The sequence below is a fragment of the Tympanuchus pallidicinctus genome, unplaced genomic scaffold (assembly GCF_026119805.1).
Source record: "Tympanuchus pallidicinctus isolate F22 unplaced genomic scaffold, pur_lepc_1.0 scaffold4, whole genome shotgun sequence".
NCBI lineage: Eukaryota > Metazoa > Chordata > Aves > Galliformes > Phasianidae > Tympanuchus > Tympanuchus pallidicinctus.
In genome coordinates, this window is record NW_026294758.1 from 22,294,474 (window position 1) to 22,322,274 (window position 27,801).

Below are 27,801 nucleotides of genomic sequence, written 5' to 3' on the forward strand. Positions count from 1 at the left end.
ATGGACGGGCCCCGCCGAGCCTGTCGCTGCGCGGCCCTGGCGCTGCTGGCCGCCTGCTGCCTGGCCCGCGGCGGTGGCGCCGAGCGGCAGTTTCTCAACGAGTGGGCGGCCGAGGTCCCGGCGGGCCCCGACGCCGCCAGAGCCATCGCCGAGGAGCTGGACTACGACCTCGTGGGGCAGGTAGGGGCGGGAGGCGGGTTGGGGACCCCCGGCGTTCTGCCCCCCGGCCGGTGCCTGCGAAGCTCGGGGACGTTGCGGGCGCAGTCCCCGCGAGCGGCTCGGGGGGTGGTGGGGGGGTTGCTTCGGGCGGGACGGGGCTTAGCCCCCGACTCCCCGCCCCGGAGCGCCGTCGCGGGGCTGCTCTCCCGCAGGCCCTCCCGGCGCTTTTTCGGGATGCCGTGACGTCAGCGTTGTCAGGGATGAGTAACCGCCCGGGGGTGACGGCTCTGTCCCTCCTCCGGCCGGGGTCCGGGACAGCTCGCTCCGAGAGCGCCCCTTCGGCTAGCGCCGGAGCGGCGCGGGTACTGGGGCCGCAAGGAGCTCTCGCACCTGAGCCGCGGGCAGGGGCGGCCCTGCGAAGTGCCGCGGGTGGAACTGTGCTCCTGTGGGAGTGCGACTGTACCCGTCGGTCCGTCAGCCGGTCGGTCGATCGGTCCGTCGGTCCGCCTGTCGGTTGGTCTGTCAGTGTGTCAGTCAGTCAGTCAGTCAGTCAGTCTGTCGGTCTGCTGCCAGGCTGTCAGTCTGTCGTCCAGTGTTTGTCAGCCACTCAGTCTGTCAGTCTGTCTTACAAGTCATTCAGTCTGTCTGTGGTGGTGCTGGTCATTACTGCAGGAGCAGCACTGCCGTGCTAACTGCTCTGTTACTAATGAGTGCAACTTCATTACTGTAAATAAAACTATTCCTCCATACCTTCTGTGATAAGGCTGTGATAAGCACGAAGTACTTCAGTAAGGTTTTACTTCAGATTAACACAGCAGAAGGCTGGTTCCTTGCCCTTTCAGGCACACAGTTGGTTGTGAGTACTGGTATGTGTTGTCTGTAAGGAAACACCTTTCCAGAGTGAAGGTGCACCTCTGTCTTGCAGATTGGGTCGCTCAAAAATCACTATCTGTTCAGACATAAGAGCCATCCACGACGGTCCCGGAGAAGTGCCGTTCACATCACCAAGAGGCTTTCTGATGATGAGCGGGTGAGTATTGTATCCCTTCTTCTCCTCTGTCCGTTCTGGCAGTGTAATGCTACTGCCTGATGAGGTCACTGGCAGACCTTCTTCGCTTTGCAAGTCTGATGCATTCAGCGTTTGGCTTGTGTTGAATAGTACTTAATTATTCTGTCATTAATAGGCAGAGTCTGATCCTCTCAACACGTTTTTCGCAAGTGCTTTCCAGTTGCAGATTTCAGATATGAAGCACTGCAGAGGTTTGGAATTTCAGATCTGTTGCTGATGAAAATTATAAATGAGGAACCACAGAGTTTAAAGTAAAAAAAACAATGATGCAATCCAATAGCTATGGAAATCAGGTTTGATTTAATGTGATTGAACACTGGGGGGAAAAAAAGGAGTTGCTCTGGACTGTACCTAAGGCATGTCCCATGGAGCAGACTCCCCATTTCTCTGCCTCTGCTTAAGAGTGAAGTTTCCTTGCTTGTAAACGTGGTGAGAAAATGCAGTGGGTGGCAAATTTAAGGAACAGAGCAGGATACTGTCAAACAATATCAGACACATATCAGAACACTGACATTTGAATTTCAGATCAACTTTATTGCAGCAGTGGTCCAAAATGTCAAGTATCTCCATTGTGAGCACTTTGAGCCATGTAAGGACAAATCACTTGATGGCAAATAATTTGTTATCTGAGTGAAGTTTTTGGATGCAAATGTCACCTGGGAGAAAAGATTTTATGAAGAATTAAGGGAGGGGTAAAGGCTGTGTATTTATTTTGCGTGTTCTGGTTCAAGCTGCCCATTCCCATCTACCTCCTTTCAAACACTGTTGTAACAGTTACAATCTTTGAGGTGAAATCATTCTAAAATGGGCATGTTCAAAGCCATATTCCAGTATAAGTAATCATCAATAAAGTTTGTGTCTTCTAATTCTTACCAACTGCCTCAAGCTGCTGCAGTTTGGGAAGCATTTTGATTAATGCTCTCTCAGACACAGTATTTAATTTGTGGATGTGCTGTGTGGAGCCAGGGGTTGGACTGGATGATCCCTGTGGGTCCCTTTCAAGTTGAGATGTTCTGTCTTTTTGGGGGGATTTATACTTACATACTTAGACTTCAAAAGTGGCTTTGTAGTACTGCAGATGATTTGTTAAATTTATTCCAATTTCCCTTTTATTTACCATCTAATATGCAAATTAACGATGTGAATGAATTAGGTGTAATTATGTCATTATGTAAATATACAAACACAAAATAATCATGCAGTGCTGTGTAGTTATACACGAACCTTTCCTCCAAAGAGCAACAGCCCACTAAAAAGATTAAAATTCATTCTTAAAAAAGGGAGGGGGAAAGAAGACAGTCCTGCTTTTCTTTGTGTAGAGCCTTTGTGATTCTTACAGCACGTTAAGAGTGACAGCTGGGGGGCAAAGCTTGCCTCTAACCTGAAAATTTGTATCTGCTATGGGCATCCCAGTGTTACAGTAAAACAGGCGGTGGCAATGAATGTTTCAAAAGGATACAGTTATGTGGTTTCCTCACTTCTTGCAGTAGGGACCTGGATCCCGATCATTTTCACTGCTTTGTGTACCAGTGAGTGGAGATCTGGCAGAGGGCCGTCTGCTCTTGCAGTGGATGGGTAGCCTGTACCTGGCTCAGCTGCTGAGTGACAAGCGTTTGGCTTGTTTGTCAGACATATGTGCTCGGTAGTTCCAGCTCATTTCTCTCAGAGCAGCTGTCCGCATCAAAAAATAGTGAGCATGGAAGCTGTCAATTCTTAATTACTGTTCGCTGATGAAGAGACCAAGCTTTGCTGTGGGCATGGAGGAGGGATAAAGGTAATTGTTGTAACCTCGGCACAAGTACACACAGCCTTGTGTATCAGTAATGCAATTTAGAATGCTTACACCTGCACTGGCATGTTCGTCTTCTGTGACTAATGGTGCTTTTTAGGGGTTTTTGCTCTAAATATTTTGCAAAGGGAATGTCATTAGCTTTCAGTACATGTGCCTGGTTTAGCTTCTCTTTTTAACGGTTTATGTTCTTATGGTGAATTCTCATTAAGTTCTCCTTAAAAATAAATAAATAAATAAATAAATCAAATCAGTACATCTTTATTACAATAGTTTCCAACTCACTCATGTTATATTCGGTGATAGACGTTAGGAGCATAACGTTATGGTATGGCAGCAGACAAAAATGCTGAAATCTATTCCAGTGTTTAAAGCAAAAGGTTTAGAATCAAAGCAGTCTCCACCTGAGGCTCACAGCAGGACTTTGCCAGTCTCCTGAACACGAGCTTGCTTTGCTTGTTAGGAAATTGGGAAAAACATCACCTGGGTCTGTGTCAGTGACTGTCCACATGCCAGCAGTGGGTAACGTTTATTACCATGGGTATGAGAATGTTTTGAACTGGATTTAGTAATGTGTTGAAAGGAACAAGAGTGAGAAACATTTTTAAAATGTAGCTCTGTGACTTAGAGAATGCTGTGTTCATGCGCAAATGCTATGCAATTCAGTGTAAGGATGCATTAACAAAACACACTGAAACGTTTTGGCTCAGTTGCCTTAAGTGGAATTACATGATGAAATTAGACCCATATTCATAGCTTAATAACTGATCATGCCTCAAAACACAAATGGGAAGGAGAGTTGAAGGTCCAGCTGGGCTGTGGATAACATTGTAGATATGACTGTTAGACTAAAACCTGAGATAATCTTTCATCTTTTCTTTGAATTCCCACTTGTAGTTGATAGGCATTAAAATGAAGGTAGGATAAAGAAGCAGGCTGTAGATTTGCTTCTTAAATAACCTTCTCACCATACAGCACATTTGATATAAAAGCCAGCTTTGCTTGGCATTCACTGGGACTCAACTGCTAACTTAATGATTTTAATTGCACTGCATTGTGATTTTACCATATCCCCTTTTCTAAAGTGCACTGTACTACAAAATAAATAATCTTCCTCTCTGCATCAGACATTGCTTTTTTTTTTTTTTTTTTTTGCATTAGGCATCAGTATTTTTCTGTGTGAGAAAAACTCTTACCCTTTAGGCTAAGAAAGTCCCTGTGTATATGGCTTACTTCTCGCATCTATGTAAATAACTGCAGGTGTCATGGGCAGAGCAGCAGTACGAAAAAAAGCGAACTAAGCGTGCTGCTGTGACAGACTCGGCAGAGAATCTATTCAACGATCCTATGTGGAATAAGCAGTGGTATCTGGTAAGAATTTGCCTTATTGTGGAATTGGGGGCAATGGATTTCGGTTGTGCTATCATCTGTACTATTTTACTAGTAACAGAGCGAGGGCTTGATAGTAGAACACGATACATTAGCTAAAATCTACCTTTAGCTTAAAAATGTTTGTTGTCAGCATGTAAGAATTCCTTTATCATGTCTGAAGCTGGGTGCATATTCCTTCACTAAAATTGATTGTGTGGAGAGCATACTCCAGCAGAAAACAAAGGCATGCGTGCACATGTAACAGGCACCTTGAACCTCTTGGTCAAGACTGTAAGTAGAAAAGATTCTTTGTAGCTCACATGTTCAAACCCTAAAGAAAAATAAATCTCCTGACCTCTCTAGATTGAATATGACAAGTCAGAAATACAGTTAATCACTTATATTTTGTACAATTTCTTTTGAGAGTCCGTATTTCCACAAGGCATCTCACTGTACTTTCAGTCTAGATGTCAGTTCTTGCACTCAGGATGGGGATAGGTTAAAAGGTGTATAGCAAGAAAAATGTTCAAAGTGCAAACACAACCCAAGTGACTGGAAGTACTTTATTTTCTTCAAAACACATAGCGTAACATATTTCCTTGAAGATTACTGCAGATTTCTTTTCAACGTGGAAAATGGTTATCTTTAAGAATTTTACTTTTCTTTGAAGCTGAGAATGTGCTTGCTTGTTTGCCTGCTTTTAATAGGAAACAGGAGATATCCAAGATGTCTGTAATGGACTAATGGACAAAAGCACAAGCACAAGAGTTCAAAAACTCTTTTTCTTTTTTTCTTTTTTCTTTTTTTCTTTTTGAAAGAAGCAAAATCCTGCTCTCTAAGAGTTTCATTTCCCACCTTCCTGTGATTTTCACTCCTTTTTCTTTCACTCCGGTTTACCCATATGAGAAACAGAAAGCGTGATGCTTACTCATGTTTGCAGTACACACTGATTTTTTCTAACTAAATGCATAAATGCATCAAATATTTCCTTCCAAAATCTATCGTTGCCTTGTGGTAAATTTCTTATTATCTGATTAATGACAACAGTTTCTAACTTCTATGTGCCTTCAACCAACACCAGGAAAAAATGATTTTTTGTGGATTCTAGAGAACAAAACCTGAAACTTCAAAAATTCCCTCATAGCAGCAGTCAGAAAATAAAGTATAAATTGAAAGAATTGCCATAACGTATTTCTTCCTCTGAGCCTCAAATATGTTTCCAATATTCTCTTGGAAACAAAGAAATTAAAAACCTGTGATCAACTAAGTTAATATGCACAGGAAAAAACAAAGTGCTGGGTTTTATGTCTCTGTTTTTATAGTGTAATAAGTAAAGCTTCAAAATTCAATGTATGTACTGCACATTTAATATTAGAGAGGAAAAATGACCTGCTTAGGAAATGCTCTTCTGAGAGCACTTCCACTTGCTGTGGGAAGGAAAGCTCTAGATGATTCACGCTTTCAGCTGATTTACCACAGGAACAGTAATGAGGGTAGTAAACAGAAAGTTGTGATTCAGCACAGTTGTTCCTAGCCAAACGGCTGCCTTAATTGTTTTAGCCATTAATTATTCTGCTCTGGCTAACTTGAACATCACAGGAGAAAACACGTTTGGAGAAAATACAGCTTACTGTGCTGTGAGCTATGTACTGTCTTCTCATCAGGAGAAAAGAACAATTAGTAGGTCTGATTATTTACTCAGCTTTCCAAGGATCATGGCTATGTCTCTACTATCCCCATCTTTCTGTTGTGTCCTCTAATAAATACAAGGTGCTTTTTATTCAGAGGTGGAAGCTTAGGTGACCGGGGTGCTGTCTTTTGATACTACAGGTATTTGAATATACTACAGGTTTTTGTTTTATTTCTTTGAAGTTTGAACAAAATACACAAATTCAGCCTGGAATGGTTTAAAGAACCTTTAGAATATGTCTTTGAATCTGTGTGTTGTGAGTGGATGGAAATATTAATGCATTTGTAATCCATTTTGTTCCTCAGCAAGATACAAGAATAACTCCATCTCTTCCCAAACTGGATCTCCACGTTATTCCTGTGTGGCAAAAAGGGATTACAGGCAAGGGTGTTGTCATCACAGTATTAGATGATGGATTGGAATGGAATCACACTGACATCTACTCTAACTATGTAAGTTTGGGTATTAGATTGCTGTTGAATAGGTTAACTATTTGTAAATTTGATATGCAGATGCTCTTGCTGTCTCTGTCTTGCTCTCTGTTCTGTAAGGCAGCTTCTATATTACAGAGAATGAAATGTTTGTCTCAGGTATTATTTGGAACCTGATCTGTGTCACAGGAAGTTCAGTGTTATTTAGCAAAGGTAACTTCTTTTTCTCTCAGTGGATTTAGTTGTGTACATGTTTGTATACAGTGGTTTAATGCTGAATTATTAAAGCTCCATGAAAAATTTATGGAATTGTTAATGTTCATCAAATTCTATGCACTTGATTGCACTATGCAGTATGAAGCACACCAAATGAACAAATACAGGCTCTAGAACCCATTTTGTAACACATTTAAATATCTATTTCCTAGTTGTCCCAATTAATTCTGTTATTTTAAATGCAGGATCCGAAGGCAAGTTATGATTTCAATGACAATGACTACGATCCATTTCCTAGATATGACCCAACAAACGAAAACAAGTGAGTAACCTCCCAGTCGTGTGAAGAGAACCAAACAGTGCAGTACTTTGTGTGTTACAACATGCAAGTGTGGAAGTATCTATGACCCCTATTGCAATTATATATGAACAGAAAATTTGTGCAACAGAATCAGAGAATGGTTGAGGTTGGAAGGATTCTCTGGACTAGTTTAGTACAAGCTCTGCTCTTTCAGGTACCCTTTGGGATGGTTGACCAGAACTTTGTCCAGAAGCTTTTTGAGTGCTCCGAGGATGGACACTCTGCAACCTCTTTCATCAGTTTGTGCCGGTGTTCAGGAAGCACTCACATTAAAAAACGTTTCCTAATGCTCAGTATTTTCATTCATATAAATGTTTTCACAGACACTGGAAATTAAAGAAATTAAATTTTCACGTAATGAACTTCTCCATATCATAGTATGTGTAAAGTCTGATATATTTCTGTAAGTTGAACAGAAAAATGTTTTTTCTGTTTGTAGAATAATATCTGCTTGAGTAGACTTTGACTTTCCCTGCTTTGCACTGGGAAACTTAAAATACATCTCTTGTGAAGGACTCTGTAAGATACAGTTTCTTAGAGGAATCTAGAAACCTGCCCAAAAAATCTCATCCCACCTCGTCATTTCTTGTAGCTTAGCTTTGTGATTTTGTCAGTACCTTCTGGGCTAATAGCATGTGTTCTAGCTCAGTGCAAATGGGCACAGGTGCAGCCATGCTTCTGACTTCATCCTCTTTTATGGATGTGACTATGAAGAAGGTTACATTCACTTCCTGGAAAATCTTTCAGGTAAAAAGTGTGTGTGGAAGCATTGTAGACCAGTTTTGGCCTGAGCATCTTCCAGGTGATAACTTAGGAAGTTTCAGAAAGTTTGAACACAGGCACCAGCCAGTTCGTTTTGTGGACTTGTGTGTCTTGGAAGGAGTGGGGAATTCTCTTGATCTACCACTCTGGTTCTCAGTGGGACATCACAGTGAATCTGTTACTGTGGGAGTATTCATAGTAGTTCTGTGAGGGTTTTATCCTTCAGAAGGAGAAAAGAGTGGAACTGTTTAAAAGCTGGTGCAAAGAATAAGTCAATTTATTAAACCAATTGGGATGCCACTGTTCAGTGAAGATGCAGTAAGAAACCAAAGCACTGGTTCTTTATTGTCTGTCAAAGAGTATGATAGCATCCACAACAATATCAATCATGGTGTGGGGAAAAAAACAATCAATGGATAAATGTCTAATGAACAAGACTTTTGAAAAATGACATTTCTACTTTACTACAACATTATTTAAGAGCAAGAGTACATTATCCTCTTGCTCTGATGATATTATCTCTTAGATCTACCTGTATTATCACTAATCTTTGTTAATCAGTAAGTGGAATTCATCCCAGAAGCATTTAAATAGCTCATTGAATAACAATCTGTAGTATTAAGTAATAAAACTCTTGTACAATTATCTTTACCTGAAGATTTTCTGTGTCAAAGAGTACAGAATTGTCTATAGCAAAAAAAAAAATAAAAAAAATTTGCATAGTATGTACATAGTTACAAGAAAAATTCAGCAATGGTGAAGATACTTCACAGGCTGACTTTCTTAATAAATTTCTAAATAAGGAAATAAAGACAGCCCTTAGAAAAAATAAAGAGAATATCTAAAAATGTGGTTAAAGAAGTCTCTTTCATGTTTTGTTCTGAAAAAAATTAACGACCTTGCCACATAATTTTGCACTGCTCTTGTGCTCAGCTAAAGTAAGTGTAACTAATAGGTTAGTGAGATTAGATTAGTTATTTATCATCTTGTCATGATGATTGTTTGACAATTAAATATGTAAAATTATAGAGACATAAGTCTAAGGCAAACAAATATTTTTGTATAATGTGAATATAATACCAAAGCTGTTCAATAGCTGCATTACATTCAGTTCAAGACATCCACCACATCAAGAAAGTCACTGATGAGTTTTTGTATGTGTTACATGGAAGCGTCTAGGTTATGAGAAGTCATTCATTCTTGCTATATTTATCCAGGCATGGAACACGGTGTGCAGGAGAAATTGCCATGCAAGCCAACAATAGAAAATGTGGAGTTGGAGTAGCCTACAATTCTAAAGTTGGAGGTAAGAAACCAAGAATAGTTAGATGTGTGATGTGAATGGAAACCAGGAGGCATCACTCTTGCCGTTACAGGCTAGAGGATAGAGTGACACTGTTTCTTAAATTCCAACATATTTTCTGGATTCTGGTTTTCACTTCAATATAGGTAAATCACATAATATGTAACAAGAAAATAATAACAAGAAAATAATATGGGTAGTAAAAACAATCTGTTTCGTACCCAGAGAGAAGGTTGTTTCTTTAAAAGAATGACAGATCCACTTCTTATAGCTGGTTGTTTTGGGAGAAGATGGCATGGGGGAGGAGAATGATTTGAGAAGAACAGAAGAAAATACATCCAAATTTATACCCACCTTTGCTTACAGCATATTATTTTCATCAACGCAGTTATTTTCAAGAAGTCGTGTCAGTACAGATACTCATAGTGCTGTGGTTATTATCATCATAAATTAATTTTGAAAATAGATATTTATTCTTGTCCATCAGTCAGTATTTTCATTTTTTGAAGAGGTGATTAAAAGTTTAATCCATTAGTGATTTATGAAATACTTATGATCGAAGTATCAATCTTAAATGGTTATTTAGCTCAGAGGAAGATACTTGTTACAGTCCTGGTTTTTCCATTTTTTCTTTTAAACAAAGAGATGTTAAGTGGCAATTGACACCTTTAACTGCCATTCCCACCATTTTAGTCTTACGTTCATAGGTTCCCATTTACTCTGCTGAGCTGTCAGCTTTGCATTCTACCTTTGCCACAATGCATTATGCTGTCATACTCTGTTTAAATAAAATATCTCACTCACAAGATGAAGATGCCAGATTTTCAAAGCAAGGCAAAATGGATGAAGCTGCAGTGATGTCTGAACTCCTGCTGTGTCACTATTTTAAGGTACTTACATCTACACAGAAGGTTTTTCCACAGTTTTCATTTGCAAGTGCGTATTAGAATTCTGTACTGGGTGATTTGTCTGCAAAAGGAAAATAACAGGAAGAAAAGCAATCCAGCACTCCAAATTGCAGAAATCTGCTTGTAATTGGACAAGAAAGGTGAAAATTAGGAAAATTGAAATAAATAGTAAGCTGGCCTGCATGACTACCCCAATTATGTTAGGGATTGAACAAAAACTCTTTTGAAGAGCAATAGGAGGAGTCTTCAAAGGATTAGCTACATTTGGGATTTGCTCTGAGTGGTCACTGGAAGGCTTTTTTGACATGGGAGCTACGCAGGATTTATTTCTTTACAGGTTTTGTTCTTTTTTTTTTCTTATTAAATGCTTGAAATGATGCATTTCACACTTCTATTTGATGTCAGTTCAGGATGGCTTTTTTAAGCAGTTATTTCATTGTATCAGTTGCCATGCTGCATGAATCCATTGGTCCAGAGCCACTGTATTCTCTCTGATAGTCAGGAATATATGCTTTAAAGGAAGAGACTGACACTTGGAGTATGCTATTCTCTGACCTTCAACAGCAGAGACTGCTTTAACTTTGTCCTAATGCAAAATAGTCAATTAATAATTCCTTATTTTCCATGAAAATAATAACAGAAAGTACTAACAATCTTGGGTGTTCTAATTTGTCATGTTAATGTCTGGCCCTGTTCTGAAATCTGCACGAGTCTTTTTAAGACCTTGTATCTGTGAAGCTTTTCTGTGTATGGTGTGAAGCAAATGCTTACTAATGTCAGTTTCTTTTAACATGAACCTCTTGCTTTGGATAGAGCTGAGAAACGTGTGTATATGGAGTAAAGCAGGGTTTATATATCTTCATACATATCTAACCATCACACCATGCTACAGCATTTCTCTGGTGCTGCCATGGAAATCAAATGATGAAGAAGCTCGATATTACAAAGGACAGGGCTGAGAGTTCCCACACTGTGATGTGTTGCTAAGAATAACCTTCTGCCATGCAAATGTGTATACATCTCTGAAATTACCTTGGGCTTTGCCTGCTTGTCAATTTGTGGTACTGATGATGGGAGAAGGCATGCGGAAGAATTTATGCAAGAGAAGATCATTGGAATCTGCTTAGGGAAATATTACTGCAGTCATCAAATCTCTGGGTTGGCTTAAACATGCAGCGTTTTGGGAGATTACAAAAATAAGGCAATGATTTATTTTTCTTCTTGAGCCATTTTTATCACTGTGTTACCAGTGATGTTGTTTTATTCCTTACCATATTATTTGTCAGTTGCATTGGCTTGGTTTGTTTGGGAAATATCTGTATACTGTTCTCTGCATTCCCACTATCTCATGATGTGTTACAACCCAGTGCCGAAAGCTTTCAGTCATTTTCACACAGGCAGATCTTTGCTCACAGTGCTATGACTGCATCTCACAATTCTAAGCCACCTGAAATAGGAGTGCTCAAAATATTACAAGCTTTAGCCTCTGGAGGGTAAGTGGTATTTTTAGAACCTGAGGCACAGGATATACCTTGATTCTTTTCTCAGCTTAAGGAGTGATAGTGGTATCAGTAGTTGAGCAAATTAACTCCCTTGCCTCTTTTTGCCACTTATTAATGTGAAATAACCATAGAATCATATAATGGTTTGAGTTGAAAGGAAGTATAAAGCCCACCCAGCCCCAACCAGTGCTGTGGGCAGGGCTGCCCCCCACCAGCTCAGCTGCCCAGGGCCCCATACAAACTTTGGCTTTGAGCACCTTCAGGGAAGGGGCACCACAGCTTCTCTGGGCAGCTGTGTCAGGGCCTCACTGCCCTCTGAGTAAAGAAGTTCCTCCTCACATCTAATTTAAACCTTTCCTCTTTTAGTTTAAAATAATTCCCTCTTGTCCTATTGCAACCAGATTGTGTAAAAAGTAGTTCTCCCTCCTGCTTGTAAGTTCCCCTTGTAAATATTATTAAATAATCAAGCTCAGCTTTCTCACAAATGATTTTAGGAGTCTTGGGGTTCTTCTCTGTGCACAAGGTTATGCTTTTTTAATGATTGGTAGTGAAAATGAAGAATGACACACATAGATGCAAGTGGAAGAGCTTTTTTTCTTTTCATTTTTCTAGAGCAGTCACATTCTTCTTGACATGTTTTGGAAAAATTCCCATTTAGTGGAAAATACTAGGAAATGAGTACACATAATTCTATAGTACTCACACTGCTGTAGTACAAGCTTGGCAGGTTCAGGAGAATATTTATTTGTTGAAAATGGGCTGAGTCCTGACTCCTGTAGCTCATCTATTGCTACTGTTGCTGGGAGAAGGGTACCACAGTGGGAAGGTTGCCAGACTGCTGCTGTTTCTTTTCTCATCCAGTCCTGGACAGTGATAGCAATCCTATTGAAGGCTAGAGTTTGCAGAGCGAGTCATCCACTGCAGATGAGCGGCTGTCTGCTGCTGAATTTTAAGTACCACTGATCTCAAGCTTGCTCTGAAGATTAGATCAGGCAGTTCCCAATAAAATGTTAATGGCTTGATATCACTAGTCTCTCTGGATTGCTCACAGTCGGAAAAAATGTGGTAGTAAAACAGCACTGAGATTTTTTTGTCATAAAGAATGAAGAATTGGTGAAATAGGATCACAAAGACAGTACAAGCTTAATGGCAGAGAGGACTGAGTGGCACAGTCATAATTAACTCTTAAAAATAGTGTTGGTAAAACCTATGTAGTTTTAACGATACAATAGCCATTTCAGTGAAGAAGTCTTTTGCAGATTTAGTAGGAAAGGAATGAAGTAAAACAAGCTCAATGTAATAACAAGAAAACAGGAACACTAAATGGAACATCATCTTCTTGGCTTTCTGCAAAAAGAGAAAAAGAAGTCAATAAGGTGCAATCAAGATATTTGTGGTTTTTTCTTTTTTTTTTTCCCCAATGTGTATAGAGCCCCAAGCTCTGCAAAAAGGGTAAGTATACTGTTTTGCACTGACCTGAGTATTATTTAAATAAATAGCAATAGGCTATGGTGAAGTTGATTTAGATTAATTTTGCTGAAAGTGCAACAGTGAGGTAACAAAGAGGAAGACGGAAACAGAAAGTTAATACAATCTGCTTGTTTTTCTTTGTTAAGGTATACGCATGCTGGATGGAATAGTCACTGATGCTATTGAGGCCAGTTCAATTGGTTTCAATCCGGAACACGTGGATATTTACAGTGCAAGCTGGGGCCCAAATGATGATGGTAAAACTGTTGAGGGACCTGGGAGACTGGCACAGAAAGCTTTTGAATATGGGATAAAACAGGTATTATACTTATGAAAAAAAATACAATAAAACGTGACAGAGGACAGAATTTTAAAGTGGTTTGTCTCAGGCAGGAAATGAAAATGATTTGTGCTCTATTCACATAACTGAAAAGCAGAACAGACATTTTAATAGTACTGGTCAGAAATTGCCAGCTAGAACATGACTTTCAAAAAGGTGCGATTAGAGCCTTCTTAAGCTTGTTTTAGCTGGTATTCTCCACAGAAAAGCTTTCTTCTTCCATCCTTACTTCTGCTGCCTCTGTCTCACCCTACCCCCACCCTTCTCTGCCGCTTATTTTGCACTGAACAGTAATTGGATTTCTGCACTGAAAGCCTATAAAAATTTAATACAAAATTTCTGCTTCATGAATATTTTGCTGTATGAAATACTGATGCATTTTAGCGCCCTGTGGATGGGTTTGTATTGTGTTAGTTGCATTAGTTCATAAATAAATGCGTATCACATTACAATTAAAGGGAAGATAGCAAAAATGCATAATGTAGAGTAATGGAAACAGTGGTTTTACAAGTAGGTGTGGTTTTTTTTGTTATGCTTTTTTGATCTCATTGGATGATGAGTGGGGATACTAACAGAGCTACTGGGGATCTATCAGAAAAACTGCTCTTGCTCTTGCCAGTGAGATAAAAAGATATCTAAAGATGGACAGGCACTAATGTAGAAAGGAAATGTGAATCAAGGTCAAGAAAGAAGGAAAATGGAGAATGCATGAAGGACAGGAGCAGAGCAAAAGAGGATACTGGAAACAGAGGAGACAGGAGAGGAAAAAAAAGGCAAGTCTGACAGGTGACATGCTCTGAGGGAAGAGTGGAGGTTGTGGAATGGGTTTATGGTAACAAGCATCCAGTATGTACACGGCAAGAAAAGAGGGATAGCGAAAAGCAGCAGTTAGGGAACCAGTGTTCAATGCTTTTACTTGGAAAAAAAGACAGGTTATTTGATAAAGAATGTACTTTTTTTTTTTTCTTTTTTTCCCCAACTTCTTTTGTTTAATGAGGGGATCAAATTTACCCATAATTTGTCAGGCTTCCTCTGGCAAGGATCTGAATGCGCTTCATTCCCCATCAAGTTACTTAGAGATGGGGTTGCCAACAAAGTTAAGTTTAATCCCTGACCCCTTTATTGCTGGCCCAGTAAAGCACTTAAGCATATGCATAGCCGTAAACATCTGTGCACCATCAGGAGCACTCCAGCAGGAATCAAACACCTGTTTACGTATATCATTGCCTTTCTGGATTGCAGCCTTGATTCTCAAAACAAAATATTATCTCATTTTCTGTAACGGATGTTGGTTGTCCTGCGTATTTTTGCAACTGTATCAAAAAGAGTGCAGCTTTTGTTTTGTTTTCTTTATTTTTAACGTTTTAAATGCTGCAAGTATCACTCGGTGCTTGCATGAATAAATCTCATCTGAGTGAGAATGTATTTCAACTGCAGGTTCCAGTGAATATACATATATTAACAAGTAATAAAATACAAATTTGCTCCTCACACAAAATGTATTGTCTCTTCTAAAGGACTATCTCAGCATAAGACTGAATTGAATAGCTGGTGTGTGCTTTCTCTTTGATAGCTGTGATAGTTCACATGCTGCTGCAGCACTCTGTTGTCAGCTGTCAGCATCAGTCGTTAGCTGTTGGTGCCTTATTACACACTGAAGGCCCAAGAAGGGAGTGAGAATGATTACATCCTGAGATTGCTGGTGCTGGTTCATGGATTTGTGAGAGAAAGGAGGATTTTCATCCAGATGTGCTTTTTGGTTTTCTGGTTTTCAGCAAGTACTAACAGTGAAAGATTTTATTCCAAAAATAATGGCAGAAGAGTCATATTAAGTATATTGTTTTCACTGGTTACCCACAATTCAAGTGCAAGTGAAATAACTCCTGATGAACTGGAAAGGGAAAAGGAAAAGAAAAAGGAAAGGGAAAGGGAAAGGGGAAGGGAAAGGGAAAGGGGAAGGGAAAGGGAAAGGGAAAGGGGAAGGGGAAGGGAAAGGGAAAGGGAAAGGGAAAGGGAAAGGGAAAGGGAAAGGGAAAGGGAAAGGGAAAGGGAAAGGAAAAGGGAAAGGGAAAGGGAAAGGGAAAAAAAAAGAAAAAGGAAAGGGAAAAGGGAAAAAAAGGATGGGGAAAGGGAAAATGAAAGGGAAAAGTAAAAAAGGAAACAGGAAAGGAAAAAAAAAAAAAAGAGTATTCTTCCTACAAATGTTCAGCACTAAATGCAGACAAGTAGGGAAAATTTACCTGTTGATCACAGATCCTGTCTTTAACATTAATGCGTGTTTTGAGGAAAATTACTGACTCTGGACACTAAACATAGACCAGTCAAACTAAAAGATACAGACAAACTAAGGATGTACTATAAGACCTGAGATAGAACACCTCAAGTGGCATTTTTTTTTTCTGTATGTCTTCTATGATGTTATAGAGGATTGTCTTTTTCTACCTGAAAATGCTAGATGTGTTAGGGTCTCATGGTAGAGACAAGAGGAGTTGTTAAGGATGTATTATGACGACTGAAATCTCTTTTATAACCGCACATTTCATTTCCTCCAGGGCCGAAATGGAAAAGGCTCCATTTTTGTGTGGGCTTCAGGGAATGGAGGTCGTCAGGGTGACAACTGTGACTGTGATGGTTACACTGATAGTATCTACACTATCTCCATTAGCAGTGCTTCTCAGCAAGGCCTTTCTCCCTGGTATGCAGAGAAGTGCTCTTCAACTCTGGCCACAGCGTACAGCAGTGGGGACTATACTGACCAAAGAATTGTAGGTTATTTTTATCAGATTCAGTACAAACATAAAAATGTATTATATATGTAACTAACAAATTAGAGTTCTTAAATGCTTTGTTTCTACTGCTTACTTTTCATATGCTTAGTGATTTCATTTTCAGACAGTGAGGAGTTTATAGTACAAAACATGTTTGTATTTCCGAACACCTACTATTTTGTAAAACATTGGCTAATTGTTGTAGCAATGCATTTAAATTAGCATGCTGAAATCTTCTGACATTTGAGTGTGACAGATGTCTCTGCATGAAGATGGTTCCATTTATCACAAAGAGAGACATAGAGTATATGCAAAAAGAACTAGTGAGTTTTATGTGCCCATACAAGTTAGTGTCTCTGTGCATGTTGTCACTCGAACACTTTCTGTAATATTTTTAACCCCTCAGTTCCTAATGTTCCAAATGACAACAACAATGGTGCTTGCAGACCTATAAAAGGTGCCCAGTAATGGACAGATCAGCCTGTACCTTCATTAACTGTGCAAGAAATAACTTGTACGAAAGAAATCTGCTGTGATTAAATAATACTGAAGGACCTATGATTTTTTTTCAGCTCTGGTTGGTGGTAATTTCAGAATGAATTATATGAGTGGAGATAAAAACAATGTCATTGCAATTTAGATGAGGAACCGATACTTCCTAAGAGATTACTCTTCAGATCTGAGTTATAAAGGTCTCAGTGTTTCCCTTTCTGTTTCTAGAGATACATAGGCAGATGAGTTTGGTATTCAATTGCCAAATAAAGCACATGTTTCATTGCAAATTATAGTTCTTCAGCTGAAGAGAGAGCAGAACACTAATACTAATCCTATGAGTAATTTTCTAGCAAGCAGTAATTTTAAATGTTCTAGGCCCAACACAATGATCTGTTTTTATGATTCACCAGTAGGCCTGAAACACTTATTGCGAAACCTTAGAATAAAAAAAGATACTCAGCGTGGGAGTATTTTGTTCAAATGCAAAACATTTTGATACAAAAAATATAGCTGAAGTAAAAAGAGTAGAATGAAATATGAACAAATTTAAACATCCCTTCCTCTGCTGGTAAGGAATGTATAAATACGCACCAAGTGGAAGATACATGGCTACGTTCGTGAGTGTGGATATGATTGTATTTACTACTGTTTATTCATGCAATTTGTTTTTTGTTGTTTTTCTGGCAGACAAGTGCTGATCTTCACAATGAATGTACAGAGACTCACACTGGGACCTCTGCATCTGCACCATTGGCAGCAGGCATTTTTGCTCTTGCTCTGGAAGTAAAGTAAGATGTCATAAAATTACAATTGAAACTCTTCCCTACTGTCTTCCCTCAAATGCTGCTTATTTCAAATTAAACCATATCACTTTGCAGTTCCAGTTTTTGTCAGTTAGTCTTGCTCAACCTGATGACAAAACTAAACAGCTTTCTGCCTCAACACCTGTCTAGCAAATCAGAACCTACATAAGCAACATGTAATGACCAAGGAATTTCAGTCCATTTAGTGCATTGATGATAATTGTTTGTTGAGTCAATCAATAGGACTTAAAAGAATTGAGGCTGTATTGTCAAGAGAGCATATTTTGAAGATGGTAGAATGCAGGAGTATGAGTGAAATGTTTAATCAATGTGCAGAATCTTTCCTGGCAATGATGAGACATATAATTGAAGGTACACAAGTTTGACTTTCAAAGCTAGCAGAGAGAAGATATGTTCAGACCCTGCAGGCCTGATAGTTAGATAGTATGACTTTGAGGCGGGGATAAAGAATAGGACAGGACAAGACAAGGCAATGGCCTTTTCACTTCAGGTGTTAAGATGCAGGCTTAGCACTTGAATAGTACGTGTTTTGCTCCATATGCTATTGTGTACTCCTTTGATGATATAAGCCAAGATACCTAGGACCATATTTTAAGGATTGGAGTATAATCACAGATAGATAGAATCAAATGCCCAGTGAATATTCACACCCAACTTCTGTAAAGACTGGTGGGAAATACTGCTTTTGCTAGATAAATTTAAATGCCTATGGGATTTTGAGTGATTGGACTCTAATCTTGCTAGATACCAGTTCTTAATTTACATAGAAATCTTGTCTACCCAAAGTGTTGTCAGCATAAGCATGCACTGTTTTTTTTTTTTGTTGTTGTTGTTTTTTAATAATTCAGTACTAGGTGCATTTCAAAAACTTTATATTGCAAAATAACAACTAAGAGAAAAGTGATGACTAGTACCAAAACAATTAACCAGGATCATTTTCTCAACAGCCCAAATCTAACATGGAGGGATATGCAGCACTTGGTAGTGTGGACCTCGGAATATGATCCACTGGCTGTCAATCCAGGATGGAAGAAGAATGGAGCGGGACTGATGGTGAACAGTAGATTTGGATTTGGACTACTCAATGCAAATGCATTGGTGGATTTAGCTGATCCCAAAAGGTGGAAAGGTGTACCAGAAAAGAGAGAGTGTATTGTTAAAGACAGAAGCTTTGAACCAAGGTAAGACATTAGCAGTAGTTAGGCTTAGTAAAGCGAGAAAGATAGTGTTGCACACAGATTGCTCTAAAACAAATTAGAATTAAAGTGTATCTTTGGTCTCTAATTTGTTTTTTTGCCCAGCTGCATTCCCCAGGAGGGAAAGCAACATTTGTTTGTTTGCTATTTTTTAGTGTAAGACTGATTAAAATAAATAGCATGAACCCTCACATAGGATAAGCTCACTGTGGCTCTTCATACAGCCAGTGTATGGGTGGATAATGCTGTGAGACCAAACCTGATCAAGTAGCAGTGTTTAGATTGCTATTAGTGGATGAAGAAAAAGATACCAAAGTTTTTCAGATATGTTTTTAAAAGGAATATCTGTAATAAGTCTTAGCAACTTCTCTCACATGACACGCATAATATAAGCCAGGATGATACACTTAGCTTTAGTCCTATCTACAGCACTGCTTTTATGAAAAATAAGAGTCTCTAAGGCTCGCTGAAAAGAGTGACAAGCCATAACCACTAATGATTGCAGCACAGTAAGCCTAAGCTGAGCTCAATGTACAGGTAGCTTATATCAGAAGTCACTAAACTAGTTAATCAGTAAGACCTTTCTTTTTCTACCTGTTCATATGTATGTTCGTTCTGTAGAATAAATACAGTATTTCAAAGATAGAAATTACACTGTGAGTGCACTAAAAATCTCTCTGTAGAAATGGATTGCCTTTTGTTTTGGATTGTAACTGCTCGGTAACCTTACTATTTATGCTATTTTACTATCAATTTGTTTTTATGAGCCCTCTCTTTTGCATAGAATGTTGATCTAGTGATGTATGTTGTATCTGTTTTTTATGCATTTTTATTGCTGTCTTCTTTGTTGCATTATAAAACAAAGATCTCAATACACTGAGTTCTGAATCATTTCTTTGGAGATTTGGTTACTGCATTCTCATTACTATTAATGGAAAATGTGAAGAGAATACTATGCACAGTGCTCTGAGAATATACAGAATAAGTAATGCTTTTATTCTAGAGATGACATGAATTGCAAAAGTTTAAAAGCACTCAGGTTCTTGCAGTGTTTTAACTCTCAGTTCTCCTGAATATTTCAGTGAGGCAACTATGTGTAGGTCTGACAATTATGTGGTGTATCTGGCTGCAAAGACTTAATTTTGTAGTCTCTGTGTGACAACAAAATACAGAGAGAGACTCAGTTATCAGACCTGCTTGCTTGCTTCCAGGGTGGGCTGCAAAACACTTGCTTATGCTGTGCCCCCATTCTAGAATGACTGTTAAACTCATCTCTACACTTCACATATTAATCCAGAATCATATATTTCTGTAAATAAAACTTCTGTAATTTTGCCAGGTTATTAAGAGCAAATGAGGAGGTCATCATTGAAATTCCTACAAAAGCCTGTGAGGGTCAAGAGAACTCAATTGCATCTCTGGAGCATGTGCAGCTTGAAGCAACAATTGAATATTCCCGGAGAGGAGATCTTCATGTCACTCTGGTGTCTCCATCAGGTATGGGAAGCATTAGAAACTATCTGTGTGTTCTTTGTAGATTGAAAATACATAATTATACAAATATAGTTACAATGAACAGAGGAGTGTGAGAACAGAGCATCCTGGAAATGAAGGAACTGGTTCTCTGAATCCCTTTTTCATTCTTGTGTTTTGGATTATTTTTGTAAGGTGAAAGTAAATCATGATTTAGAGATGAAGGCACTATTTCTAATGTGTTGCCTTCAAGCAGCAGCAGGACCTTTAAAAATTGAGAGCCCCTGGTGGTATCAAATTATAGTTTAATAATGCTTATTAACCTTACTGTGATTTGATGACCTAATGGAAAACTGAGGAAATCTGACTCCCTAGAGTTCATCTGACTTTGTCTCCCCACTGGTGTATGTTAAAAAAAAAAAAGTATGTCTCTGTTTGTCACTTTAGTACAACTTTACAAAACATACTGCAACATGGCAAGCTATCCTTATGGTGCATTGAAATAACATGATGAGAGGAAGAAAAATAAAAGAGAATGAGTATAAACAACTTTGTTGAAAGTATGATCTTCAGTCAGTTCAGCTGATATTATTCAAAAACAAAAGAAAACAGATATGAATTTAAACATCAGGCTAATCTAGTAATTCACAGACAATAAATAAGTAATGATTTGTTCATATTGTTGTTACATGACCTCACTTCAAAGCAGGTTAAGGTATTGTACATACGGTATACTTAGACACCCTACCTTATCTTGGATTCATCTGACTCTTCTTTCCCTTAGTTCTTGCTGTTTTTCTACTTTCCTGTGAAACATTCCGACCGAATTTGTCATTCCATTTCTATATTTACACTATTCTCTTTAATCAGAGAATAAGAGAATCATAGAATGTTTTGGAAGAGACCTTAAAGCCCACCTAGTCCCACCTCTTCCATGTCTTTCTTGTGTTGGGAGCCCTAGATATGAATGCAGTACATACCACTCTTTTGATGCAACCCAGAATGCAGTTTCCCTTCTAGGCTAGAAGCACACACTGCTGCTTCACATCTGTCTTTTTGCCCACCAGAAAGCCCAGGTCCTTCTCCAGTGGAACACTCTCAAAGAATTCTACTCTTGCTCAGTAGTCCACTGTTGAAATCCATCTCTCTCCAGCTTAGAGATAAGGATGTGAGGTGGGACCATGTCAAAGGCCTTGCAGAAGTCCAGATAGATGACATCAGTTGCTCTTCCACTCCATTGTAGAAGGCTTCCAGACTGGCAATTGGTGATGCCATGTTGGCTATCTTGAGTCACCTCCTCATCTCTTATGTGCCTTGACATCTTTTCCATCTGCTCCATGGAGGATCTGGCCTGTGATCTTCCCAAGCACAGACATGAGTCTCACTGGCCTGTAGCTCCTCAGGTCTTCCTTTCTACCCTTCTTAAAAATAGCAGTGATGTTTCCCTTTTTCCAGTCATCGGGGTCTTTGCCTGACAGCCATGACTTTTCAAATGTGATGTATTTTTATCTTGTGATTAGGCTCTCTGGCGTTTCTCTGCTCTCCTTGTTACATAAAATAGAGCTCCCTTGTTTTCTGCTTACATACAAATCAGCACAACAAATCTGCTCTCCAGTAGAATCTCTTCTGCTGCAGAATTGCTTTGTAAAGTACAGCATTTTTGTAATAGTAATAAAAATGCAAATACATTTCACCCCGTTGGAGTTCCAGACTGTAACGGTTTACACTCACCAAAAAATATACAGTGATAAATTCAGGGTAAGGCCTTGGTGTATACTGCATAAGCTCATTTGTTGAAGTAACCAGCGATCAGAACTAGCACATTCCACGTTCACCAAGCCACTGCTGAATAGTGTTTTTTCAGGTTACCTTTACACTATGTAATTTGCAAACAAACAACGTGAAAGTTGAAGGGGAAACATGAACAGTCTCTACTGTTGATCTTGCACTAACACAGGGACCAGCACTGTATTACTGGCTGAGAGAGAGCGAGATAAATCTCCCAATGGCTTTAAGAACTGGGATTTCATGTCTGTGCACACATGGGGAGAGAATCCAACAGGCACTTGGGTGTTAAGAATTACTGATGTGGTAAGTATGTCTGCATGCCAACCGGCTGTTTGAAAGTTAACTCATCGCTAACCCTATCACAACCACTATCAAATGTGTTGAATACTGAGTATGCATTAAGCAAGCTACAACAAGAGTTTATTTAAACTAAGTAACCATTGGATTAAAGATTAAAGGCTCATCTGAGGCAGAAAAAGACAGACAGATTTTCTTGTTCTTACATGAATGCAATGCACTGTACTCATTTCATTGACATGTACCTGTCAAAAGACATTTCATGCCTATGTTTTTCTCACATTGTATGTCACTGAAAGAGATCAGTTCTTCATGTAATTTTCTGTGATTCATGGTGTGAAGTATGTAATCAAATTTGCATATGATTAACTGCAAATTAGTTCTTTTCTGCAGAAAAGCACACAGGATATACCTAGTCTCTTCTTGGTACATGGGCATAATTGTCATTAACTCAAAACCTTCTGAGTTAATGAATTTCTGATGACCTTGGGGAACTATTCTGTTATATATCTTCCCCTAACCTCTTTCTCAAGAGTAATGACTGCTGAAAAACCTGTAATGACTAAAGCCAAGAAATCTGCAGATATAAAATAAGTAAGTTTATTAAAATCAGAAGAGTGCTGTTTGATAGGCAGGTGAAAAAATCATTCTTTTCAAAGAATAAGAGCTCACTCATCTCTGGAGAATTTCATTGAAACTGTCTGTTAATCAGCTTGTCATTAGGGATCAGATCATGCAAGAAACTGAATGCTTCCTATCAGACACTGAGTCTCCAACCGTTATTGGCCTCGAATTGTAAACATGGCTTTAATACTGAACAGGTGGACAAGGCAGTAGAAGTAAATATTATTGACAACTGTATAGTGGTAATACTGTGTGGGCTTATGGATAATCCTATGGCTACAGATATCTTGCTCTTTGTAACTAAAATGATGCTTTTTTTTTTTTTTAGAAAAAAAAACAAAAAGGGTATTTTGGTTTTGATTCTCTCTCATTTTCCAATTGCAGTAAGTTCTTAAAACCTACAGTATGGCAAACTTTTGTCTGCAAGAAATAATGTACTATTCCTCAGTGTTTAGAGTTTTTTGGTTCCAGAAAGAAGTTTACCATTAATGACTAATTGGAATAACAGACCACCATGCAGGGTTACTGATAATTGAGTTGTCATATAACTTTCATATGTAACTTTGGTATAAATTTTCTATAGTAAAGAAGGTTCTCTTCAGCCACTAGGTAAAGAAGCAAAAAATCTGAAAGAAGCTTTGGAAAAATAAAATTTCACTGTTTTCTGTACTTGTCTCTTCCACTTTCTACTTTTTAAAGATCAGTGTCAAAACTAATGTACAAAGCATTTGTTTCTTGCTTCCACAAGCTGTGATTCAGAATGCTGTTGTACATCACAACAGAATGTTATTCCAAACATTTTATAGGTAACTTTTTAAAGAAAATTGTCATTTGATGGCTTAGTGAACTAACATTAATAATACGAAATACTACTTCAGTAATTTTAGTATTGTTATGAAACTCCATTGATGCTTATAAGGCTAATTAATAATTATGTTTTGTTGACATGTTGCTAGTCAAGCCATTGTACTAAATCCCACCTTCTGGTAAGTTCTGTCCTTAATGTGTCAGTCTGTTGGGGCTTACAAATCATGGTCTAAATTTATATACTGATGGAGTCCTTTTTTATTTTAGTGAATTCTCACTTATTTATGATCAAATATCCTCTGTTTATTCCTCTTACATTCTGAGAACCTATGCTAATGCTGTCTTGTCCTTTAGTCCAAAAGAATACAAAATGAAGGAAGGATTGTAAATTGGAAATTGATTTTGCATGGCACTGATACCCAGCCTGAACATATGAAACAACCACGTGTATACACGTCTTACAATGCTGTGCAAAATGACAGAAGAGGAGTGGAGAAGATGACAGACCTTGTAGAGGTAGTGTCTCATTAATCATTTTCTTAACGTATTTTCAAATTTGTAAGAAAATTAAGTTTTTTTTTTTTTCTTTTTCCTTTTTTGTAGTGATAAGACACTAGTGATAATACACATTTTGCATTTATTTTCTCTAGCTCCAGAACACTTTTGAGTTGTGCAAGTATTGTAATTTTGTCAACATATCAACAATTGATATTTTCATTAGTCTCAAATACTACAATACCTTACAGTTTTAGTATTGAAAGGGGATGCTGATACTAAAGCTTTGAACTCAACAGCTTATGCAGTTGAATGGTACAGGAGGGAGGAATGCATAGTAAATTTTTGTAATTCTAGTTAAAGTTAATATTGAATCTGAAAAGAATCTGCTGATATGTTTTTAGGGAGTTTTGAAGCAGGTTTGTTACATAATACATCACAAAAGCTAGAACACTTCAGACAGTTCAATTAAGGAGCTGCAATCTCCTTTTTCACCTCTTCGTAATTTTGAGGCATAGTTCATTTCATAGAAAATGAATGTATTTGAGGCTTCTTAGAATAGCAGTAGTTTTCTGGATGCAAGTATTCACAGTGTTCTGGAAGTAGTGCCTTCTGTTATTTCAGAACAAATGATAACAAATACAAAGACTACAATAACATTGTTTGATGGACCACCTTCTCAGCTACAAAACACTATTTTTCACCACAGTCATCACCATTAGCTGTGCATTTTTGCCAGTCATGAACAAGAGCCTGCATGCCATGCTCATAAAATCTGCATCAGCAGAAGTAAACCCCTGTTTCACAGCTGCTATGACAGCACTGTTGCTAAGAATATGTTGCTAAGAATATGTGCCCACACAGTTGATCTTTCATCAGCCTAAAGTGTAAGTCAGAAGTCACTGGATCAAGACTGTACTTGGGTGGGTGTGGTACAACACTTCAACCAAGCCTGGAAACATGCTCCACAGTCTTCAAACTGCTATAGGGCCTGAAGTTACTGTGTTGCAGGAGAAAGGTAATCTTCTTCTCTGGCCTGACTCAGGAAGTTAGAGCTTTTCGCTAAGTCAGTGTCATGGTGTAGCAGTCAAAATTGATGGTTTGTCTGGGTTTCAGGAATCCAGAAGGATCACTGCTTTCTTGTCTGTCCCAGAAAAACATCACTTCATGTGCTGAGCGCTGCATCTTTAACTTTTTCTTCAATGATGTTTTCTCTCCATGCATTGTCATTTTGACATAGTAGTGGTGACACCATGTCTTGTCTCAGGTAATGATGTGATGCAGGAAAATGTCACCTTAAACATCATATTGATTCAGTAAGTCCTGACCAACCTGTGTACAGTGTTCTTTCTGCTCCTGTGTGAGCATTTGTGTCACCCAATTGGTGCAAATTTTGCATTATTCCAATGTTGCCACTGGCAATGAAGCCAGTATTCAGCTCTTTACATAGTTCTCTGGTTGTAATCCTCCAATTTGTGCAGATGAACTGATCAAAATACTGTTCATTTTGTGGTGTGAGAGCTGTTCATGGCCACCCAGAACATGGCTATTCTTTCACGTTGCTGTCACTATTGCTGAAATGTATGACTTGTCTACTCCCTTTGATCACATCCACTGTTTGGTCTCCATCATTGTTCAGCAAGCATCAGTGATTGTCAGTGGGTACTATTTTTCCCATGGAGGAATTCAGTAACTCACCTTTACTTCATGTCTCTTCCACTTTAGCTGCCATTCTGTCAGACTGCCCCTTTGCTGCCATCTGTCACACAGCAACAACATGTGAAGGTATACTGGTTGGAAAGTCAGCCTCTATGACTGCACCTCTGTCTGTCTCTGATGTAGTGGGCCAACATCATAAAAGAGGAGGCATTATTTTTGAAGCAGCCCTTGTACTGTTGATTATATCAGTGTCTGCAGAATACTTAATTACATCCCATCTATTCATCTCCCCTTTAAGTAATTAGAACGTCCATAACGTATAAAGAGATTAACCTTCTTCAGTGAGGTTACAAAGAAGATTGAGGGAAACATGATTATGGACTTTAAAGGCATAAAATTAAGTGTCCATAGTGGCAGCCACATGCAGTAAAATAAAATTGAAGAAAAAATAAAACTGGATTCAGGTGGTGTTGTAGAAGAAACTTGGTGGAAACATGTATAAAAATCAGCTCAAGATGAAGTGAATGTTCCAATAGAAAGACATCATGCAGGCTCATTCTACAGCATTTGAGCCATAACAGTGTTCAAATGAGGCTGTGCATGACTGATTTCTCTGTACATCTGTACTTGGCACTAGCCTTCCAAAGTTTACCGAGTTACCTGTCATGGCCACAGATAAGCCAAAGTTCACTGTCTTCCCAGGCAAGAGCAACTGTGGAGCAGATAACATGGAAACATTAGTTCAGTCCTTTCCACAAAGGGTATATGGCACATCTGGAGTTGCCATCACCACAATGTGTGTACTTCCTCCAGATGGATAGCCATGAAACTGTCTTTCATAGCACCGTTAGGAGTATTTTGAGACTGAGACAAATGTCGCTGTAAAATTAGAAATTGCATCCTTCCACTGTGGGATCTCCATAACTTGTGGAGAGATTTGATTCTTTATGCAGTAAAGTCCTTTTGAAGTCCTTTTTGACATGTAGTGATTTAGTTCTTTTTTAGATGTTAGTGGCTCCTAACTGAAAAAAATAGCATCTACAAACATGTACATGAAAATTACTAATCAGAGCAACTCTTATTCCAGTGATGCCTAATCTCCTTTATGCCAATCTGCATTCCAGGATCGTACCACACAGGAAAATTTGAGTGCAAAAAACAAAGGAACACAAGATATCGGTAGCACCAGGATCAAAGCAGAAGATAAGTTGCCATCAGAGGCTATGCTGCATTTACTGCGAAGTGCTTTTAGCAGACAGATGGCTCAGAAGCGACTGCCGAAGAAGACTGCAAGTGAGAAGTTAAGCATTCCATATGAGCACTTCTATCAAGCCCTCGAAAAATTAAACAAGCCCTCCCAGTTAAAAGACTCAGAAGAAAGTCTGTACAGTGACTATGTTGATCTTTTTTACAATGCCAAACCATACAAGCATAGAGATGACAGACTGCTGCAAGCCTTGGTTGATATTATAAATGAAGGAAACTAAACTATAGGATATGACACTGAGTTGGAAATATTCATTCTCCCACCCCACCTCCATTTTTTTTGGGTTTTTCTTCAGAACTCTATTGTATGCTCTAGTTGTGTGATTGCTGCTTTGCTTCATATTTAACACAAACTTCAAGGAAGAAAAAATGAATGTGGGATGATAAGGCAGTAAGCTGATGCTTTTTAGTAATAGTTTTTTTCAAAGACTTTCTTCATTACCATCAGAGTAGATTTGCCCCCTCAGGCGTGAAATGCAGCAGTATTCCCTTGAAAATACTAATGCTCTATTTTAAACATTTTCACATTATTTATTCTTCTACCCTACTCCCTTAGCCTGCAGTAGGATTCAAAATCTGAATTGCCAAGCAGTTTTGAACACAACAGCTGAAGCTATGGGGAGATACTCTCATCTCTGTGTTTGTAATGAGTAGAGCAGTCTTATATTTGGCATTTACTGAAGATTTAACACCTGCAGCAAGTACCTCTTCCCTCATAGTATTTTATTTTATTTTTTT

At 38.7% G+C, this 27,801-nt stretch overlaps 1 protein-coding gene across 1 annotated transcript; it reads left to right on the forward strand.

Annotated features, from left to right (window-relative positions):
• Positions 1-27,801, forward strand: PCSK1 (proprotein convertase subtilisin/kexin type 1). The gene is made up of 14 exons (XM_052701527.1): positions 1-180; positions 1,085-1,189; positions 4,278-4,388; positions 6,384-6,530; positions 6,971-7,047; positions 9,066-9,154; positions 13,178-13,350; positions 15,924-16,136; positions 17,322-17,422; positions 18,406-18,639; positions 19,994-20,151; positions 22,085-22,218; positions 23,998-24,159; positions 26,922-27,801. The coding sequence occupies exons 1-14, from the start codon at positions 1-3 to the stop codon at positions 27,282-27,284; spliced, it is 2,247 nt and encodes a 748-aa protein (XP_052557487.1). The 3' UTR covers positions 27,285-27,801.

Excerpts from the sequence above, each read along its gene's own strand:
- PCSK1 (XM_052701527.1), top strand. The coding sequence starts at position 1 with ATGGACGGGCCCCGCCGAGCCTGTCGCTGCGCGGCCCTGGCGCTGCTG. Across the intron at positions 9,155-13,177 it reads CTACAATTCTAAAGTTGGAG|GTATACGCATGCTGGATGGA; the intron begins GTAAGAAACCAA and ends TTCTTTGTTAAG. Across the intron at positions 20,152-22,084 it reads CACTCTGGTGTCTCCATCAG|GGACCAGCACTGTATTACTG; the intron begins GTATGGGAAGCA and ends GCACTAACACAG.